General features: G+C 41.9%; 2 protein-coding genes across 3 annotated transcripts; both read right to left on the bottom strand.

Annotated features, from left to right (window-relative positions):
- Positions 1 to 1,304: 1,304 nt before the first annotated feature.
- LOC143156640 (heterochromatin-associated protein MENT-like) lies at positions 1,305 to 9,705 on the bottom strand. The gene is made up of 8 exons (XM_076330438.1): positions 9,625 to 9,705; positions 8,185 to 8,361; positions 7,163 to 7,249; positions 6,644 to 6,781; positions 5,988 to 6,105; positions 5,133 to 5,275; positions 3,856 to 4,023; positions 1,305 to 2,827 (listed from the first exon to the last, which is right to left on the bottom strand). The coding sequence occupies exons 2-8, from the start codon at positions 8,350 to 8,352 to the stop codon at positions 2,417 to 2,419; spliced, it is 1,233 nt and encodes a 410-aa protein (XP_076186553.1). The 5' UTR covers positions 8,353 to 8,361; positions 9,625 to 9,705; the 3' UTR covers positions 1,305 to 2,416.
- Positions 9,706 to 12,591: 2,886 nt separating this feature from the next.
- On the bottom strand, positions 12,592 to 20,291 carry LOC143156639 (serpin B10-like). Of its 2 annotated transcripts, XM_076330435.1 has the most exons (8): positions 20,226 to 20,291; positions 18,951 to 19,128; positions 17,525 to 17,638; positions 15,726 to 15,860; positions 15,201 to 15,318; positions 14,682 to 14,824; positions 13,948 to 14,103; positions 12,592 to 13,064 (listed from the first exon to the last, which is right to left on the bottom strand). In XM_076330435.1, exons 2-8 carry the CDS (start codon positions 19,116 to 19,118, stop codon positions 12,660 to 12,662), a joined length of 1,239 nt encoding a protein of 412 aa, XP_076186550.1. In that variant the 5' UTR covers positions 19,119 to 19,128; positions 20,226 to 20,291; the 3' UTR covers positions 12,592 to 12,659. The 2 variants fall into 2 exon arrangements, with proteins under 2 accessions (XP_076186550.1, XP_076186551.1); XM_076330436.1 differs by lacking the exon at positions 20,226 to 20,291 and having other exon boundaries at positions 19,067 to 19,130.
- Positions 20,292 to 20,563: the final 272 nt, after the last annotated feature.

The following is a 20,563-nucleotide window of genomic DNA, read 5'->3' as shown; positions in this document are numbered from 1 at the left end:
CTTTGTTGGGTGGAGATTTATTTCCAAATAGAATACCTTTTGTGGAGGGGGAGTAAGTTGTAATTACAGGTGGAATTTTGCTGAGAGTAAATGTTTTTACAGCACCTCCCTCCTGCATTCAAATCTTGTTGCCTTAGATAATGCAATTTGCGTTCTCTGACATGTGGTTACTGAGTAGCACAACGGCTACAAAACTTTATGCTATTTCTCATGGCTACAGGAAAGCACAACTGCTGCCCTCCCAAGCTGTCGTGGTTTAACCTCAGTCGGCAACTGAGCACCACACAGCCGCTTGCTCACTTCCCCCACCCCCTGGTGGGATGGGGGAGAGAATTGGAAGAGCACAAGTGAGAAAAACTCGTGGGTTGAGATAAAAGCAGTTTCATAATTGAAATAAAATGACAATAATAATAATAATAATAATTAATAATAATGATAATACACAAAGCAAGTGATGCACAGCGCAATTGCTCACCACCCGCCGACCGATGCCCAGCCAGTCCCTGAGCAGCGGCCTCCCCAGCCAACTCCCCCCAGTTTATGTACTGAGTATGACGTCACATGGTATGGAATGTCCCTTTGGGTCAGCTGTCCTGGCTGTGCCCCCTCCCAGCTTCTTGTGCACCTCCAGCCTTCTCAGTCGGTAGAGCATGGGAAGCTGAAAAGTCCTTGGCTAGTGTAAGCACTGCCTAGCAACAACTAAAACATGGGTGTGTTATCAACCTTGTTCTCATCCTAAATCCAAAACCCAGCACTGTACCAGCTACTAGGAAGGAAATTAACTCTATCCCTGCCGAAACCAGGACACAAGCCAATGGAGGGAACTGATGTTGCCAGTGCAGCATTGCTTGTTCACTATTGTACATGGGCAAAAGGGATGTTTGGAAGCTGCTCTTCCAGGCTATAGGCTCTAGTCAGACTTTTTATTTCTAGTGTGTTGTGACAGGAAAATAAGCCTCCTGAGTAGGTCCCAGGGGGGCCGATAGTGCAATAAGCAGTGGTCAAAAATGGGAAACTGAATGCTTAAAAAGAAAAATTCAAATGCCTTGACTCAGTAAGCAAAAACTTGCTCATCACAGAGTTTAATTTGATTTGGTATGTTTAGTAAATGCCTAGGATAGCATGCTGAATAACAGTGTTTTCGGGGCTGTTCGAAGCCTAGTGGAAATAAGACACTAAGTGTGTCAGCTTTGTCAATCGGGATGATGTGGTGGTTGATTTGGAATGGCAAGAATGGAAACGTGCTCCAGCCATGCACCTTACGTGATGCTCTAAGAGAACCAGGTAAGTCAGTGTCCTGAATAACACAAACACAACTCCAAGCTCATTTATTGGATTAAATGCAGATCATGGTAAAATTATGAAGTAAAGCATCAGTCAAAATCTCACTGGTGTTTCTGTCAATACCACGACTATCTTTGCTGAGATGCACTCGTAAGTTACATAATTCATCATAAATCATTACATAAATCATACATTTATCAATGATACAGGTAGCAAGGAAACTGAAGATATTAGCCAGGAAACAGGTATAATTAGGCTAAATTAAAAAGAGGAAGCAGATTTGAATTCTGGAGGTTTTAGATTGCATATCAATAAAAGCTAGCAAGAAGCATGTTGCTCATAGTTTTCTTAGCATTTTTGCTGATTGGAACACTCAGCAACCTTAACCTACAAAGTTGAGAAAAATGAGGAAAAAACGCAAGGTGATTAGAAGTCAGCGATTAAATGTTAAGTGCTGGACCATTTTCCCTTGCTGCCTCATTTTTTCATGAAGCTGCAAAGGCAGGAGAGAATGAATGTAATGTGTCTGCATACACGCGGTGAGACAGGGGAAGGTGAGGGGCATTTTGAGATTATTCTGGGTTTGTATTAAATTTTGTTAATTCCCAACAATCTTTAAATTTGAAATGAACATAAGGAAACTGCATTGTAATGCAAATGCAGGTTTCCCAGTGAGGAAAAGAGAGCATACAGATTTCTACAAGTTCTTTTTTTTTCTTTCAGGGATTTTTTTTCCTCTCTGGGAGATTCAGGAGGATGAACTGTATTTCCCTTGAAGTCAGCACTTGGCATGGGGCTGGATGGTGGCCCGTGTGCAGAGAGCTTTTATGGCTCCACCTTACTCTCAAACAACAAAGCCAGAAGAGCCGGTTTGATGCAAGGGAGCAAAATTCTTCACTCTGTTTTCTGTGGAGGTCTGTCTCATTAGGACAATGGAAAGGAGCAGTAGAGGGATGGTCTTAGAGGCACAGGGTGGTCTCTGAGTGCTGCCTTACTTGGGGAGGGGAAAGAAGAAGGACATACACTTTCAGTACATATGGCTACATGGCTTAAGGTTGAGCTTTTAACACTGCAGTTCACATTTTTCTATTGAACAGTGAACCTTGGCTGCTGCCTGGGAGCAAGTAATAACTCATTCTAGGGGAGAGCAGAATCTGCCAAAAAAGAGGATGCTCTTGGATTTGTTGTGTCTGATGAAGAAGTGGAAAGGATGGTCAACCTTAAATTTCAGAACATGGTCAACAGGTGGGCTTGTATGTATTATAATTATAGCAGTAGCAGCAGCTGCCTCAGTGCCTTTCTCATCAACTGCAACAAAAGACTTGTGTAAAACTTTGGAGATACGGATATCAGCATCCTCAGCCATCCCACTGAAATCAGCATTGTTGCTGAAGGCAGTACGCATTCCCATGCTGATCAGATTATCACTGAGGTCATATTTCTCCTCCATTTTGAACTTAGGTAGGTACAGATCCACAAGAGTTTCGGTCATCTTGGAATCAGTCCATTCAGACAGCTTCTCATACGTCAGTTCTCTTTCCAGCTATCATTTAAGAAAGAGAAGGAATTTGATGTTTGCCAGGAAAATAATTATGAATTAATCAATTACATGGCAATTTAATGAATTAAAGTTTTTAAATGGCAAATTTAACATTTAGCTGAAAGCATGAAATATAAATTGGTTTTACTGATGATCAGAGGCGGGGTGTGCAACAAACATTTGAGACTTAATGCTGCAAGGTTTTGAGCACCACCTCTGCCAAATTCATTGCAAAAGAAAGACAGGGCAGTCAACACCTGCAGCTGGCATTCCCTGAGGTAGTTCTTTCCTCTCTTTTAATTCAGTCTTGATGTGAAGGAAATTGCTGGGAGATTGCCAGCTGTGCGGCAGGTGGTTTGGTCCAGTTCCATAGAAACAGGTGTTAATATTGCACGTGTTTCCTTGGCAATTTTAAAACGAACTGCTTCCAGCAAACTCTTTCACTGCCACTCCATGTCCTGCGCACTATGTCGTCAGGGCTCAGCTCAGATCAAATGGAGGAGAGCAGTGAATAGTATTCTTGACATGATAGATGCCAAGAATTTAACAGTCTTGCAATTGTAGTAGCTACGGTGGCAGATCTCATTATTGTAGCAAATGCAGTCTCACCAAAATCCTAGTTTTTCAGACAGCAAACAAATGTGTGTGGGGACTTCCAGGCCATGGAGAAGAGGTGTCTATTACCTCAGGAAGAGGCTGTGACTACTTGTGCAGTACTGTCCCTCCTGAATGTGCAGTGAAGGGAGATTTAACCCTTACAGGTCATGTAGGAATGGGTGTCAGTCATGGGGCTGTTGAAGAGCTAAGCATCTGATTATGCACAGTGTTGACTGTCTTCAGTTCTTACCAAACTAAGGGCACTCAGTGTGGAGGAACTTTCTTGGGATTAGATAGGTATTAAAGGAAATTAATTCAGCTAGTGGAGGAGATCAAACAGCATGTCCTCAGAGGGGGAGATATGGTCTCCAGCCTGTCCTTTTTTTTTTAATGACTGGGTGGTGATACAAAATGGACGTATCATACTTTTTTACCTGTTCGAGACCCGTAGTGCTGTCTTTGATGTCATCGGGAAGGAGGATGAACATACTGAGTTCGTGTTGCACATACGGCAGCTCAATCATTTTGAAATTCATTGTTTCCATGATGAGAACTGGAAATGTATGTCTCATGTACATCATCTTCACAGGCTTGGTCTTGTTCTGTAAAGTATTTATTTATAAGTAAGAAATCATTCCTTGAAAGGAAGGATGACGATGACTCAGTGCAGTGGAGGGAGAGGAAACTTTTGTAAGCAGCTTTTATAACAGTGATTTGTCCTTAATTTTCCAAAGCTTTTCTTGACTGGACAGTATTGCTTATCTCGGTGTTTGTCCCAGAGCATTTTGTTGGGGGCTGAACTGACTGATTTTTCACTTCTCCCCAAAACATGCACAGCAGCCCACAGAGGAGGGAGGAAGAGAGTTAGAAATGTCTGCAAGGATTAGGGGGATGGAGCAGGTATGGGATATGGCCTTGCAACGCTATGGCAGAGAAACAGCTATGGTTTAAGAGGACGAGTGTTGTGCAGTTTTTCGGTGATCTCCTCTCTCTGGCAATAAAAAGTGACTAGCTGATTGCTTTTTATGTCGCAACACTTGACAGAAGATAACACTAATGTCTGAGCAAAGGGGCTCATGATGAGGGGAGTTCCTGGCAAGCAGTCACCTTTGCAGGACTCTTAACATCTACGTCCCTTCATTCAGGGAAGCAGCTGATGTATACATGCTAATCAGAAGGCAGAAGCTACAGTTGGTGGAAATTGCACAGAGGTCTTGTCTTTTGATGTGAATTCATTGACATCTCTTCTGGATACATGCCATTAACATTTCTTCCAGTCTTGCCCAACCATGCACCCATTCAGGGTACCCGGTTGCAGCTGTGTTTATTTGAGCAGCTTTGTTTGTGCCTAGCTAGGCTGCACAGCACAGAGACCCAGGCACCGTAGTCACCCATGACATGGCATGTAGGCTTGGACTCTCAAAATCATGTTTTTACAATCTAGCCCTTTTAGCACTATTTTACAAAAGGGTCTTAAGTGACTCTAGTTCTTTTGGAAACGGTAGCTGTTATCTGGACCTCATTAGCATTTACCTGAGCAGCATCTTAATGTTCCAGTGAGCTGAGCACTGACACATTTTGCTGTAAGCAGCTTTTCACAGAGAGTCTAGTTACCACAGGGGTACTTAAAAGACTTACGAAATGGAGAGATTTCAGTAGTAGCTGTTGTCACCAGGCTGTTTACAGTAAGAAGGATACCGGAGGAGCTTACCTTGCTCAGTCGGAAGGGTTGCACCTGTGTATTGTTTGCCTGAAATTTCACTTCCCAGTCTGCCTTGAAGTAAATGGCATTTACCAGGATCAGACTGGTGAGGCTTCTTACATCTTCTGAGCTCAGCAAATTCTTGATTTTGCCTTTTGAAATCAGAAGAGTCAGGTTTCATTCCAGTGTAGCACAGTGAGGACATTTTGATTGTTTTTTCTCTCAGTGCTACTCCTTAGTGAAGAAGTCCATGCCTCAGTGCCCTACTCCCTAAAATACTCCCCTGACATAAATCAATTAGTTTGTTTACAGTTTCCAAATCTGTTTGCTGCCTCGTTCTCCTTGGCTAGCTGACAGGGATTGACTCCTCCCCCCGAAAATGTCACAGCTTCATGGCAAGCAGCTAGAAGCAGAAAGCCGTATACTGCCTCGCCAGCTGGTTATGCCAGGTAAAAGGAAGCCAGCAGGTCTGACCAGTGCAGGATGGTACAGCTAGGTAGGCATCTCCAAGGTGTGGACTAAACCTGGTTGGCAGAGGTGTTTCTCCCCTCTGTCTGCTCTGCCTGTGGTGCGTGGGTGCAGCACCAGGGCAGCAGTTGTGCTTGAGGACCAGCTGATGCAGAGCACAGCGGTGTCGATGGGAGTCTCCCCAAGGAGCTCACTGAGGTCTGGATCAGGTATTTGAAGCTGCTTAAGTGTGCTGCTCTTTCTCTGTCCTCCCACTGCACCTCTGCTCACTGTCCACATCGGAAGGCATGACCTAGCTGCTGCAGTAGCACGTGGGGAAGCAAGGCCACCTGCCCAAAGGAAATGGCAGGCTGACTTAATAGGAGAGGAAAGAAGTTGGGGTTGAGCGCAGCTTACCCTCAGTTTGTTTTTCAACCCAAGCGTTGATTTCCTTTCTGGCTTGCTCCGGTGCTGTCTTAAAGTTAACCTTTTGTGGCTCTCCTTTGTAGTAGTTCTTACTGAGCTGTATGTATCTCTGAAAAATAGAAGTAGAAAAAAAAAAAAGAAATAAGTTCTATACTATACTGGATTTTCCAGTCCCAAAGGGAAGTTGTTAGTTCTTGGACTTTTTGATAGCTTCTTGGGCCTAGAGGACTGCAGGATCTTGCTTGTTACTCTCTGTTGGACTGTGAGTTAACAGTTAAGAAGTAACCAAAGGACAGAAAATTCCCTTCTTTTGTTCCCACTTTTATTTGGAGAAGCGAGGAAGGCCGTGCACATCCCATGGATGTGCTTATTTTAATGTCTCATTTACAATTGTATATATTGGGGGTTGCAATAATAAAGCCATATTGCATGAAAAGGAATCCCTACACTACAGTCAAAGGGCAATGCATCCTTAAATACTGTGAGCAGACCGACTGGTATTTTCCAGTTAAGTTTATCACTGGAATCCAGGGCTCTTCATTTGTAGTATTCAGGGTCAGCTTCAAACCTGTTCTATTAATGACAAGTAATTAAAATGAGAAATATTTTTTGCACCTTTTCTTACCTGTCTTTGAGATTTAACTTACAGGCAATAAAGGGAAGGTTTTTTCCACGTAAATGCGTTTGGCACTTCTCAGCGAGTAGGTGCTTCTGGGTTTGTTGATGACAGTCAGGAGCTCTTTGAAGCCAGAATGGATATCTTCAGCTTGCTTGTGCTCAGGATCCTTGGAAAGAGAAACCATACATTCAGCAATTGCATTTTTGCCTGAAGTTTTCAAAACATGCTAAGTAATGTATGTGGGAGATGGATTTGGGTTCCTCTCTCTTACTTTTTATTTTTCCAAGTTTACCATCACTGCAGTTTGCAGGGCTCTGTTTATGACTCTATTAACTGATTTGCCATATAGCAAACCTTCCAGACTATCCCAGTGACTTGTCCTTCCATGCTTCTCAGAGTCTGAGCGAGTGAAAGGAACTAAACTTGAACCTGTTAAGTTCACCCTTTAAAGAGGGGTGCAGACAAGAAATACCGGACGCCTAAAGGTGTATCTGGACATTTTTGTTCTGGAGATTCTTTATCTTGGGATTTCAGTTCTAATAGATACCATTTTTCTTCTCTTTGGTCTCCCCCGAGATGGTCTGGCCACAGAAGAAGAGCCTTCAGCTCCTGATGTTTGAGTGAAATAAAGAACCTGCAAGCAGAGTTTCCAAAGGTAAGAAATAGGCATGAAGGAACTGGTGTGACTTAAAGCCAAACGAGGATCAAATGGTTGTCTTGTTTTGCTCCGTATGATAACTCACTGTGCTATCTGCTGCTTAGGTGACTAATCAAAGGGATGCTGAAGCTGTAGTGTATGTAAATCCCAGAGTAACGATGAGCAGCACTGTCCCCCTCCCAGAGCATCAACGTAGTGCTCCTGTTTGCATGCTGCAAGGCTGAACTCCCTTCCACAGCTGTTGCTTTCAGCAATAGCAATGTGTTTGTGCAAACCCAAATGGTTCTCCCCACGATAATGGTACAAAGGCATCTGAACAGGAGTGCGGTGACACAGAAGAGAGTGCTGGGCAGTGCTGAGCACCACAGCTCCCTTTGAGCCAGCAATGTGCCCGTGTGGCATTGGGAAGGATTGTGCCAGGCGTTGTGGAGATACCAAAGCCCTTCCTATTTTCCTGCTGGATTGTCAGGCAGTTGTTTAGGAAAGCATAAATCAAGATAGAAAGATGCATCCTGGCCGGGGGAGAGAGGGAGGGTGCTGGGGTCTGCAAGCCTCCTGCCAATTAGTTAGGACCTACTGGCATCAGCTGTTTGCTTCTCAAAGGGAATATGCCATCTGTGACAGAATCATAGAATCACAGGATAAATTAGAAGGTGTAGAATAATTTAGAAGAAGTCAGGTTCAGAGAACCTCTGTGCTCAGCATGTGATACCCACAGGACAATTTCTCTTAGTGGAGAAGTGGTGGACCTGCTATGAAATGAATAAAATTTATCATTCACTTGTTACATTCTCTGGTCTGCCTTGGTTCCTTGTCATTGTGGTGGCAAGTTTTTCTATCTAACACTAAATTTTGCAGCCAGTACAGGAGCCAGGTACTGTATGGGGTGTATGCTTCATAGAGAAACCTACCTCTGCCATCTCTCTTGCTGTATTGCCTTTTGCACCCAGGTACGTCAGAGCCAGAGCAGATGATATGCTCCAAGGGGAAAAGAAAATGTTTTTGCCCTTCTTGGTCTCATTCAGCTTGTTGAAAAAGTCAATTGTAAACTTGCCAACTGATGTGGAGACCAGTTCCATTGCTACAACCTGGAAAGAGGCAACAGACAGAATTGTACTAGTTGAATGTTTAAAATTATGTACACAGTGCACATTAGTGAGAAATGTTACATGTGCAACACAATGCATTGGCACCCACTAAGACTAATAGCCTAGTTGTATGTTTTATCTTCCACACAGATACTGTTTGCCACCTGTTAGGAGCAGCAATTTCTTTTAGGTTTTTTGTTATCCAGATAATATTTTCCTATAATTGTACATATGTCCTCTTTTATACAGCTGCAGTTTTCTTTGTGTTTCTTCCTGCCTTTGGTTTTCAAAAATGTGCAGATTTGTAAGCTGCGTATATTTCTTCCTTTTTGTCCTTAGCTAATGATTTATCAAAGTAATGTTCCCAGGGGAATTTAAATGCAGTTTTAGTACATAGGTTCACAACATGCCTGAGTTTCCCACTACTTCATTTTGGATCCGTATAGAATTGAGAGCTGATGCTGAGAAAGAATTTAGGCATAATTCTTAGGCTCATGTGCTTTTCCTGGCCAGCCACCTATTCTGGGTAGTATCATGAATAGCAAATCTGTTATTTGCTTTTAGATTGATGGAGTTTTATCCATGATGTGTGCCTACCACCCCTTCTGTATATTCCAGCAATTTTATTTTCCCCAGAAACTGGCAGATTCCTTGAGGTTATGAGTATTCCAGACTTTAAGATATCTGCCCGGTAGTACCTGCCTCATGTTGTTTTCCAGTCAAGAGACCAGAAATGTTGTTGTTATTGTTATTGTCATTATTATTATTATTATTAAGATTTATATCTATGGAATGGAGCTACAGAAATTGTGGGGCAAACCAAATCTATACCACAGAGTGATTTTTTTTCCTTGGAGAATGCAACCAAGAGAGCATCCGGATGGAAATTTCTCTGTTTTCTGCTAATGAATACTCCTCTGAGTCCCTGGCCTGATAATGTGCAGTGCAGTGTCTTTGCAGAATGAAAATGGCCTTTTCTTCACCTGAAGTCTGGAACTCCTTTACCAAACTGAAGATTTTAATTAATAAGGCAGTTACTGCCCTAAGAAAACTTTCCTTCTTGTGATCAATTCTGCCCCAAATTAACAGTTTTCCTTATCCTCACAGATTTATTTTCTCTAAGGGTTGACATCTAGAAAAACATGAGGCAAGAATAATGCACTATAACACTGGTATATTATAATTTACCTATACAGTCATGCAAGCCACAGATCACTTTTTAAAAGCATCAGAAAAGTTACTTAAATTGGTTTAAATATTTACCTCTGATCCCGTGAGAGAGAAGACTTAGGGCTTGTCCTCGGTCAGGTTCTGCATTTGTGTGTTAAGCAACAAATACATTTAGAAATATAGTACTGCTTGCACCTCCCTTTCCTTCTCCCCTACATCCAGATTGTTTCCGCCTACCCAAAGCTCCTTTCTACCAAATCCCCAAAAGATCTTATGTAATTTTGTCCTCCATGTTGACCTTGTCACTTTTCAGTTTTAGACATTTCAAAAGGACAATGGAATTAAAATCTCAGCTCGATTGTTACACCACAATAGTCTACTGACAGGATAGCAGAACAGTTCACCCATTCCAATGGTTTTCTGGTGGTGTGGAGACAACTGGTCTGTTGTTTAAAATAAATGACTAATAAAAAGGTTACACGACTAGAATGCTTGTTTTTGGTTTCTGGATATAAGCAGATATTGCAGGCCTGAATCTCCTCTCCGGCTTTGTGCAGCTGTGATTCCTGGGTTTCAAATGTGGTACGTCAGCATAAAACGTCAAGCTTAGTGATTGAATTAGACACTGGGAGTCCAGCTTCAGATTGAAGATCATTAGGAGCATAGACAGAGGCAAAGTCATGAAGGACCATTGAGAGTAAGGGATGGACACCCCACTGGTTGTGTTGGTGAAGAAATCTCATTGCATTCCCATGGCTGGGAATCATTTGAGAGAAACACTGCAAAACACTGAGTTAGTGCACAGTACTTGCATGTAGTGAAGGAGGGCGAGGACTGAAAAAACCCCACTGGGAGGGCTCGAGCAAAGATGAAGTGAAAAACTACAAGGGGGGCAAGCATGGCACAGTAGTTGTCATTGTAGTCCCAGAAGAGAGCCGGGCTGCTGTTGGGTGATGGAAGAAGGAGAAGGTGGCAGCAACAACTCTAAGACCCTGGGGGACAGGGGAAGGGGAATGGAGGAAGGGAAGGAAACTGTACTGTGTGCTAAGCATTTTGCTGCAAGCCTGATTACAGGAACAGACTGGGTCAAGTCTTCTCAAAAGTGGCAGAAATCAATGTTGTGCAAGGCAATGAAGAAATGCCAGAAATTAAACAAGTGTTGGTTTTAGTACGATGAGTAAGTCCTCAAGAAATCAGGATAGAAGAAGGGTCGGCTGAATGGTTAGGTGATGGGAAAGCCCAAGCCAGGAGACTCCAAGTCCCAAAGAAGTATGCTGAGAGTGAGCAAGCTAGCTCCCTTTGCTAGTCAAGATGCAAAGATGACAGGCAGGATGAGAAAGGGAGGTGGCAAGACAGAATGGCTGTTGACAAGAGAGAGAAAATCACACATGTTAATTGAAAGGGACATCCAGAGGTCAACCTCCTGCTTGGAGCAGGGCCATCAGTAGATAAGGTCAGCCACAGCCCTTCTGAGGATGGAGATTCCCCAACCTCTCTGGGCAACCTTCTCCAGTGCTGTGCTGCTCACCCTGGGAAAAGGTTGTTCCCTAATGTGCAACTCACCTTTCCAGTGTTCTGGCCATTGCCACTTGGTAATGATCTGGCACTGCCAAGGGACATTAACTCTGTCATCTTTGCAATCATGCTTAAAATAGTTGAAGGAGAGAGAAAAGGTGACTCACATTTCCACTGACTTTAAAGGCCTGTGAGTGAGTTTGGGTGCATGTTGTCATGGTTTTGGTCCTCGTTGGCCTCCCAGGCATGGCTTTCCTGTTTTTATTCCTGAGGCACATCAGGAAGTGCTTAAGGCACTTGGCCATGGGGACATGTTAAGCCCTTGCATTAGGTGAAGCAGGGCATGGCAGAATTGCACCTGAATGCACAGGGATCCTGTGTCATGTTTCACAGCTGAGTCAGAGAGAAGGCAGTGCTGTTGAGGTTGTACAGGGATACAATAAAGCACTTCCTTCACAACACTTTTCCTATGTTCCTTCCCATTTGGGAAGCAGAGCCAGAAGGGACTCTGGAAGCAGCTGGTCACACGGAAGAAAACAGAAAGGACTCAGTGACAGTCAACAGTCTCCTCTCTGTCAGGAAGAAGGAATTCTGCTGTCCCAAGAAGAGACATCTAGTAAGATGCTGGTGGTGTGTGCAAGTCCTGTAAGAGACCCAGTCCTTTGCTCTCTGTTCTGAATTCAGAGAGTTAGGAGCATCCCCTGCAAATGTGCATGACTGATTAGAACACTCTCCTCCTTAGGAGAAAGAGCTGTGACAGGAGTAAATGTGTACTGGGAGATTTGCATGTAATTTTCCAGAAGGTACTTAGGGAGTTAGCATTACGGGCTTGATTCTCCAATTTGATCTTGCCTCAAACCATTGAAATAAGCGAGAAAGCAAAATGAGACTAAAGCAATGCAATGCTGGGCTGGCAACAGTGTTGAATGCATGAAAGGTTACAGAGGAGAAGGTTTCAAGGCACATATATTTTATTTTCCTCCAATTCTGTATTGTTGTTCAATATTTTCCAGTTGCTGTGGGACAGAGATTAGAAAGTACATGTGTTAGCCCTTTTGCATGCACGAAAGAAGCACCAGTATCAGGAACACAGAGGATTTTGTGGGTTTATTTCATTACCAGCTGTGCCAGGCTGCAAAGCTGGTATAAAACTGACAAGAATGTGGGTGAGGTAGCCCTCCTGGGATGACCAGCTTAGCGAGCTGAAACCAATGGAGATGCAGCAGCGTTCTGCAGGAAGGAGTTTTTCCCGTTTCTTTTCTTATATACCAAAGCAAGTGTGTTGGGAATTACTGTTTTAGATCAACTTAGTCTGTTTTGTGTTGTGGCAGTTCTGGTTCAGAAAGCGCTGAAAAGACGCATCAATGTTGTTCTGTGCACAGTTTGGTACTTACAGTGTAGTGCTAACCATTTTTGGGTTCTTTGACTAGGAAAATGAGCCAGAGGCTTGAATTCCAGGTTATTTTTAATATGTGCTCTCTTCTAACATTGAGAGATTTGTCAACAGTACAGGAAAACGAAGAAGTAGTGCACAGACTATTGAGATGCTTTTGGTGGTGTATATTTTATTCATTATTGTTGTTGCGAGGGCCTGTTTAGTAACGGTCGAGTTTCTAGGGGGAAGAGAACCTTCCCAAGAAGAGGATACTCTTGGTCTTGTTGTGCCTGATAAAGAAGAGGAAAGGGTGATCTGCTACAAAAATAACAGTAGCACCAAGACTTCGTGATGCCAGTGCTGCAGAACTGGCAGCTGCTGCCTCTGTGCCTTCTTCATTAACTTCCAGATAACACTTGTGAAAAACTTGTGACAAAAACAGCTCGCCGTTCTCTGACATTCCTGTGAAATCAGCTTGACCTTCCGTGAAGGCATCTTGTATCCCCATCCTGCTCAAAGTAGATTTCAGGTCGTATTTCTCTTCTAACATGAACCTGGGCAGATAAACCTCCATTTTCATTTTCTCCATTAATTCTGGGCTGGTCCATGCAGACAAGTTTTCAAAAGTCAATTCTCTTTCTAGCTGCAGTTAGTAAAAAGAGAATCAGAAAATTACAGAGTGTTCAAAAGCCTGTGCCCTAAGGGCTATTTATTCTCTTTTCTTAAATGGAGAACTTTTCAAGCTATTGTAAGAGTACAAAAAAAAAAAAACCAGTAGTGAAGGACCAATTTGGAGATCTTTTTGACTAAAGGAGTATGTTGCTCTACAGTAGGTCAATGAAGTATTTGAACTGTTCTCAGTAATTGTCAGGGAATATAGCAGGGCTAAATAGTTGTAGAACAAAAACATCAGTGTCAAGTAGCAATAGTCTGGTTGATTTGCTGTTCACATTTCTGTCTTCCCTACATTTTAGAATTTACTGAAAAGAGCTGTTTTTTCTACAGAACACCCACTAACGTAAATGCGAATTTAAGAAGTTTATTATCCAAAGGCAGGATCCATCTCTTTACAGAAGGTGGCAGTATCCATATGTATTAGCTCTGGACTTCCTGGAAAGTAATGGAGGCTGTCCAATTTGTGGGGGTTTTTTTTTTGGAATGAAATCATATCTGTCTGAATCGGTACAGATAGTGAATCTCAGCAGGGCTGGCTTTCTGTCCTCATTTTTGTTCAGCTGGAAGAAGAGCCAGTCTTGTAGGGTTTGGGTTACCTATTTCCAGGACTGATCAACATTAGGAACCACAGAAGTGCCAGCTGCCAAGAGTAAGAAATCTAGTCTGAGCTCCAAGAGGTTCAAGTTCACAGTGCTAGAACACGTTTGAGGTTTGCTTTTCCTTGAGCCTGATCAGTACCCTCCTTCCTAGAAACATGACTGCAACTTGGTCTTTTACCTTGCACATGCATAAAATAAGTAAAGAATGACACTCTTGTTTTTTCACATGATTTATGTTCTCAGTTGCTTTACCTTTTGTAGGCCGGTGACGTCACTTGGTAGCAGGATAAACATGCTGAGGTCATTATTGACGTATGGAAGCTCAAGAACGTCAGTCTGGACTGATTCTACGTAGGTCCAGTTAAATTTATCACTCAGGTACATCATTGGCACTGGTTTAGTTGTATGCTGCAACAAATCAGATTAGATGTTTGCCATTTGTACTCTGACTGAACAGTAAAGGACTGAGTTAAAGTAGCACAGTGGAATTTTGTTGTATTTACTGTACAAGCTGCCCAGTGTGTCTGAGATATCCTTATGGCTCTAAGTGGTAGGACACAGGATCTACGGAGGACCTCTGGTCTTCTGGAAAGGCATTAGAGGCTAGGCAGGCTATCTAAGCTGTCTCAGATGACACCTATTACAGGAAGCTGTATTCCACTCTGATTTGCCGTATGGTTAAAAATGAAAATGTAAAGAACTAACCCATACAGTTTTGTTCACCTCTTTGTTTTCTCTGCCTTCAGAGAACGGAAGCATGTTTCAAGTCAGCTTCTGACAATTTTACTTGTGACTCAGGTGCTAGTATGTGTGTGCAGTCTTTGTGCTGAAGATGTGGTGAAGAAAATATGCTGTATGCATTAAATGAAACAACTTTCATGCCGGATTTCATGTGGATTTAAAGACTGATGGGAATTTCTCTCCCTTGTCTTTTTCACTGCTTTTTCCACCTGCAGTCTAGGATATAGGTCAGTATATTCCCATACCGTGTTTATTCTGAAAGGCCTTTGCCTGGTAGCTTCAGCTTCGAACTTTGTTGCCCATTTTCCTTTGAAGTAGAGCGCATTTATCAGGACTAGCCTGGTGAGCGAATCTACGGATCCAGGAGGCAGCAGATTTTGGATTTTACCTAGAGAAAAGAGAAGGACGTTTCCATTTGTGCAGTTTTACTGTTTCAGAGTAAGTGTTGGCACAATTTCTGCAGATATAAGCCAGGGAAATTGTAAGTGCTGATACAGTATGCTTCTAGCTTGAGATTATTCGTAAATAAGTGATTACTGGGGTAACCTTGATTTACAAAGAGTAAGCCACATTCCTCGCATCTTCAGATGGAGGACACTAATTTTAGTAAGGACTTGTCAGTGGATGACTGCTTTAGGAAAACTTATCTGATTTACCTTTCTGAGGTGAATTGTTTACCTGCCTTGGGCTCCTTGGGTACAGAGACTTTGTTCAATGCCGAAATGGTTTCTTTTTGAATTAGGAGAGGAGAGGCAGGAGCTTACCTTCAGTCTGGTGTTCGACCCTGGAATTGATCTCTCTTCTGATTTCATCTGCTGCTCCCACAAAGTCAACTGATTGTGGCTCTGCATTGTAGTATTTCTTGGCTAACTGTAAGTATTCCTGCAGTGCAAGAGAGACAGCTGTCTTATGTTTGTTGCCTGCCAATATGAATGCTAATAAATAACTACAGCCAAATAGAGAGAAAACATCATACAAATGACATAGACTACAAGCACAGCATTTTGTCAAAGGAACAAAGTATTTTTTAGTGGAAGTACTCAATTTAAATGTTTGCACCTAACCACATCTGCAAATCACTGTGAAATTAGATATACATCCCATAAAACCAAAATTTTAGTGTCCAAAGTCTCAGGAAGAGTCTTACAGAAAATATTTATGTTAAGGATAACAACATGATTTGCAGATGTAATTAAAATATTTAAAAGCATATAGTTTATGGTATGTTGTCATAGATAGATCATAAAGGTTAAATGGCACTACATAATCTGAATAAATGGCATACCTACCTTACTGAAAGGCAATGTTTTTTCTCCGTATAACTGGTTGACACTTTTAAGCAGGTAATTTTTAGTGGGTTGATTGATTTCAAAGTTGAGTGCTTTAAACCCAGTATGTATATTATCTGATTTGCCAATTTCTGTCTTGGAGAAAAGGAAAAAAAAGTTACTCATCTATTGTGTAAAACAGTTCAAAATTTCTAATTTCTTCCTTCATGCAGCTCCAGGTAAAGTATTTCTATTGAGGTGGTCTGTTGCCTGTATTGCAACACAAGAGGTGTTCTAAACCAGACAGCTATTAAAAGAATTATTTGAAAGTATTAAAAGTTGCGGTCGTGGTATAGACACTGTAAGTGTCTCAGAATGCAAATGGTAAGAGCCTGAACTATGTAAAACATTTAAGGGTTTCTAAGTGGAAATTGTGAAACTAAGTATATCCAGAGAGTGAGAGACAGCATGTAATTGTTAAACAACGCATGGAGATCTGGCTGTGTGACTCCTTTCATTTATGAAAGTTGAGGGCGTTACATGGAAAGTTTGCCCCTAAATTTCTTAATCTTGCTCTTAATGTTAATATTTTGTAATTTTTTTTTATGTTCCAGTAATTGCAGTAAATTTGTTATCTTGAAGTAACAGGATTAAATGAATGTGCGCTTATGAGCTCAAGGAAGTTAAGCTGTAAATTAGTAAACTAAAAATCTGTGCTGTGTTCATCTTGTCATTACCTCAGAATCAGAGGCATGAACAGAAATTTTTAAGCAACACTTAAATTTCTAAACTGTTGGAACGGTCCCTTTGCCCTACCCACAGCGCTCTGTAATTCTTACAATTCAGACAAGCATTACTCATGAGGAACAATCCCTCTCCTGTTCATGCAGTGCAAATGAGTTGTTGACATAGCCTCTAAAATAAATCTTCCTGCCATAGGACTTGGCTGTGGAATGCAGATCCAAGTTCCCATTCATCAGAACTCGTGGCCACTGGGGCTTTGTGGGCAGCCTGCAGGGAAATGGCTCACTCCCACAAAGAATAAGGATGATGGGAAAGAGCAGGGAGAAGAGCTTGACGCCATCATGGTTGAATTGTCAATGAGGAAAACCTGCTTTTACTGACTCAGAGGGAATACGTTTGCTTTTCCGTATTTTTCTGCTATCTTAAATTACGTATACTTTGGTACAAGATGTCTGCCAGTACGTCAAAGAAATATCTCAGGAATATAATGATTTCCATGTCTCTAAGATTTATTGCAAGCAACTTGTCTACTTTGGGAAATTCCAACATGTCAATTTATTTTGTTAACTAGTCAACTGAAATGGAGACTAATTTCTGAAGAAGGCTACCTGCCAAGCATAGGTAACCTGGAAAAGTTAATACTCTGGTTTTTATTGTCTTAATGCTGCAATCAAATGTGTGGGAGAGCAGCTCTGTTCTTGTGATTAGCTCTCTGAGGTAGGGACCATGCCTGTTCAAAGAACATGTTTTTGTTAGCAATTGAACAGGAATAATTTGAGAAAGAAATCTCTCCTCAAAGCTAAAGGAAGAAGATCAGGAGATACACTGACAGAGAATGGTAACATTAAACTTTAAATTTTGCAAATTTGAGGTTAGTTTTTGCAATTCTGCCTAAAAAGGGGAAGCATGTAATAAGAATTGCATTAGGTGAAGGTATCACAGGAAGCTGTACCAATTAATTGTGTACACTACATATGAGGAAGGCAAACATAGGCAAATGCAAATGTGGAAGGAAAATACAAGCAAGAGAGGATGTGACCATGCCCATAGCTTGATCACTAGACTTGGTGAGATACCTTCTGGAAACAGGCACATCGATTTGATAGATGCTCTTCTGTTCTGGAATAGACTTGCATTTTTATGGTTGTGGTGACGTTTCTGGCTCCTTCAGCTTTGTTAAAGTGAAGTACCTATAGTGGAAAAAGCAATAATAAATGAAATTATAGAAGATTTGCTGTTTCAGTAAAATCTTTCAGTGATGTCATGGGACTGGTGATGAAGAGAGTCAAACTCAGATTTTATTCCCGTGTTCAGTCCTGACTGAATATGAAATCTTTGGTTAGGCCTTGAGGCCCACGTCTACAAAATGGCATGAGCACACTAAGCTGAGGGTTGCAGGGCAAAACTCTCATGTAGCTAGCTTTTCTAGAGGAATCTGTCTGCTTTGAGTTATGCCATGGGCTGAGCAGTTAATACCTGGGAAGAGCCAGTTATCTCCAGATGGAGACTATCAAAGCCTAAATGGAGCCTATCAAAGTCTAAATGGAGCGCTGCTATGTGTCAGAAAGCATGAAAACGATGGGGGCAGTTTCATGTCTTAAATCCCTTGCTCTGTGCCTGTGCACCTTACCCAAGCTACAAAGGGGTGTGTCCAACCTTGGAACATTTTTCAGAAGAGCTATGCCCATTTTTTTCTTTTTCCTTCTTCCTAGCAGAAAATCACGCCTTTCTTTGTTACTCTGCTGGCCCTCTTTTGTCCTGTAAATCGGGAGTTAGATCACTGCCTTAGCAGGTGGGACAACTGCTTCTGCCTTAGCAGATGCAAACTCACAAGCCTCACCTCCTATGACAGGAGCTAGATAACTGTGCACTGGGGCTGTTCTTGCTGTCACCTGCTGAAGCTATGAACTTTACACAAATACAGCTTAGGGATTTCAGTAAGTGGTTTTGCCTGTAAAATGTATACCCCAAAGAAAGGGTTGTAGTCTCACTGTGTTTCTTCTCTGATCTTGTGGATGTGGATTTATGTTTAGCAAAGTGAAACACTTGTAACAGCTATAGGGGAGAGTCTTTTTGTGTGGGGTCATTTCCAAAGAGATGAGCTGTGAGATGGGAATTGTCTGTGGCAGAGTAGAAGGAGAATCCAGGTCTCCCACTCCCTGGTGAGTGCTCAAGCTTTGGGATAAAGATCCTTTATTTCTGCTGGTGAGATTTAAAAGGAGATAATGTCACCAGTGCCACTTCTTTTATTTGTTGGGGCCTGTTTCCAGAGACTAGAGTAGACTATTTCTTTGACCTGCAGAAGTGGAAACCTGGTCTATTCATTGCAGCACACGTCAGGGGTGAAACAGGAGCTGGCATATATGTGTGTAGAGTTTTGATTAGAGTAATTTTTCTGCTTATGGCTTTCCTCTGTTCCATCATAGTAAATGTCTTGCATAGAGGATGTTATTGCAAGAGATCAACCCTTTCAAACAGCTACCTTTTGAAGCCCAGACTCACCTTTGCCATCTGATCTGCAGTGTTACCTTTGGCTCCCAAATAAACAGTAGCCAGGGCAGATGAAATACTCAAAGGGGAGAACAAAATATTCTTGTCACCATCTTCCTGACACTCACGTTTGAAAAAGTCGAGAGCAAAACTTGTGTTTGCTTTATTCAAAGCTTCCATTATTCTGAACCTGCACAGAAAGGGTGAGAAGATGCTATTAGCGAATCGCTAATTGTGACTGCTATGTGCCTGCAAGTTTCTTTGCAGTTTTTGAAGTTTATTTTGTGTTTTAAAAGCTTTCTAAAAGTATTTATCTATATGAAGAATGAGGAGGATTAACTCTTATAAAGTCATATAAAGTGTAGCATGTCCTGTTTCGCTGGTGACACTAGCTATCATTTGGGTTAGGGAAAAAGCAGCCTCCAACCTTGTTTTGTATTTGCTCACCAGGACATTTATTGCACTGTCCTTTACAGCATCTTGGAGTGACAGTTGATAATGTTACTCACCAGTGCCTGGGCTATAGGATACTGAGAGACTGTCTCTTATGACATCTTTTATGCTTCAATTTGTGCAAGAGCCTTTTGATGCTCATAGCTGTAGTGAACAAATACTCTGGTAACAGTAACAGTCAAACTATACTTTTAGGTCAGGACAAAATACTCCTTCCAATGCTTGGGCAAGCACCGCCCCAACTATTGCATGCTAAGTATCCTGAATTCCCTTTTTGACTTTCAAAAACATCCTGAAACTGTCTTACAGTGCTAGCCCAGATCCTAGCTTCCCAGTTCTTCTGCAGGACAAGGTCTCCATATTCAGTAGACCGCAAGTGCTGCTATTTGTCATTTGCATTACAGGTTTAGCTGAGAGCTCTAGGCAGGGACTAGGAGCTATTCTGGTTGGTATAGGATGGCCTTAGAATAAAGACAGTTCGTGTCCTGAGCAGCTTGCAAACCAGGAACTGACCTGATGTTCGTAAGAACTGAAAAGCACAGGAACAAATTAGCTGATTTATGCAAATACAGTGGTTCTTACTCTGCTGTGATATATATGCTAGCCAGTGAGCTCTAGAAATTATAGAACGCTGTACAATAAATTGCTCTTCCTGTATATTTTTAAGACTTCCACCTTCTAGACCATGCCTGTACCATCTCAGTAAATTACTTTCCCAAGCATTTGTTTTTTCCAATTCAGATCCCTGCTTCCTTTTTTCCTATGCATTTGTCAACAAAGCAACATCATCCAAGAGTATATGAAATAAATAATCTCTAGAAATCATTACAGTACCTTGTTTTGTGCAGGGAGGAACACTGCTGCTCTGGGTGTCTCCAAGGTTTCTGCAGTTCACGTGAAGGGTAGGGTGAATTTATAGTGTGTCTGGCCAGTTCTGCAAAGGTTCTTGTGACTCAAGACTGTGCAATTTATTATGCCTTGAAGGCCACATCCCTGTGGAAGAACTGAATCATCTCAGAGTAGGATGTGAAGTGATATAAGAACCTTACAAAACTGACTGCAGAAGTGTTTCTATAAACAATTTTGTGGCAACAAGCTAGCAACAGCTTGAACCTGTACTGCTTTAAATAACCTTTCTTTTGCAGTTTGGAGAGTTTAAAAAAAAGGCAGTT

Source organism: Aptenodytes patagonicus, chromosome 2 (genome assembly GCF_965638725.1).
Source record: "Aptenodytes patagonicus chromosome 2, bAptPat1.pri.cur, whole genome shotgun sequence".
Taxonomy (NCBI): Eukaryota; Metazoa; Chordata; class Aves; order Sphenisciformes; family Spheniscidae; genus Aptenodytes; species Aptenodytes patagonicus.
This window is presented reverse-complemented; position numbering and strand designations above follow the sequence as displayed.

Excerpts from the sequence above, each read along its gene's own strand:
- LOC143156640 (XM_076330438.1), bottom strand. The coding sequence starts at position 8,352 with ATGGAACTGGTCTCCACATCAGTTGGCAAGTTTACAATTGACTTTTTC. Across the intron at positions 6,106-6,643 it reads AAACCTTCCCTTTATTGCCT|AGATACATACAGCTCAGTAA; the intron begins GTAAGTTAAATC and ends TCTATTTTTCAG. Across the intron at positions 5,276-5,987 it reads GGTTGAAAAACAAACTGAGG|GCAAAATCAAGAATTTGCTG; the intron begins GTAAGCTGCGCT and ends TGATTTCAAAAG.
- LOC143156639 (XM_076330435.1), bottom strand. The coding sequence starts at position 19,118 with ATGGAAGCTTTGAATAAAGCAAACACAAGTTTTGCTCTCGACTTTTTC. Across the intron at positions 15,319-15,725 it reads AAACATTGCCTTTCAGTAAG|GAATACTTACAGTTAGCCAA; the intron begins GTAGGTATGCCA and ends CTTGCACTGCAG. Across the intron at positions 14,104-14,681 it reads GGCCTTTCAGAATAAACACG|CATACAACTAAACCAGTGCC; the intron begins GTATGGGAATAT and ends GATTTGTTGCAG.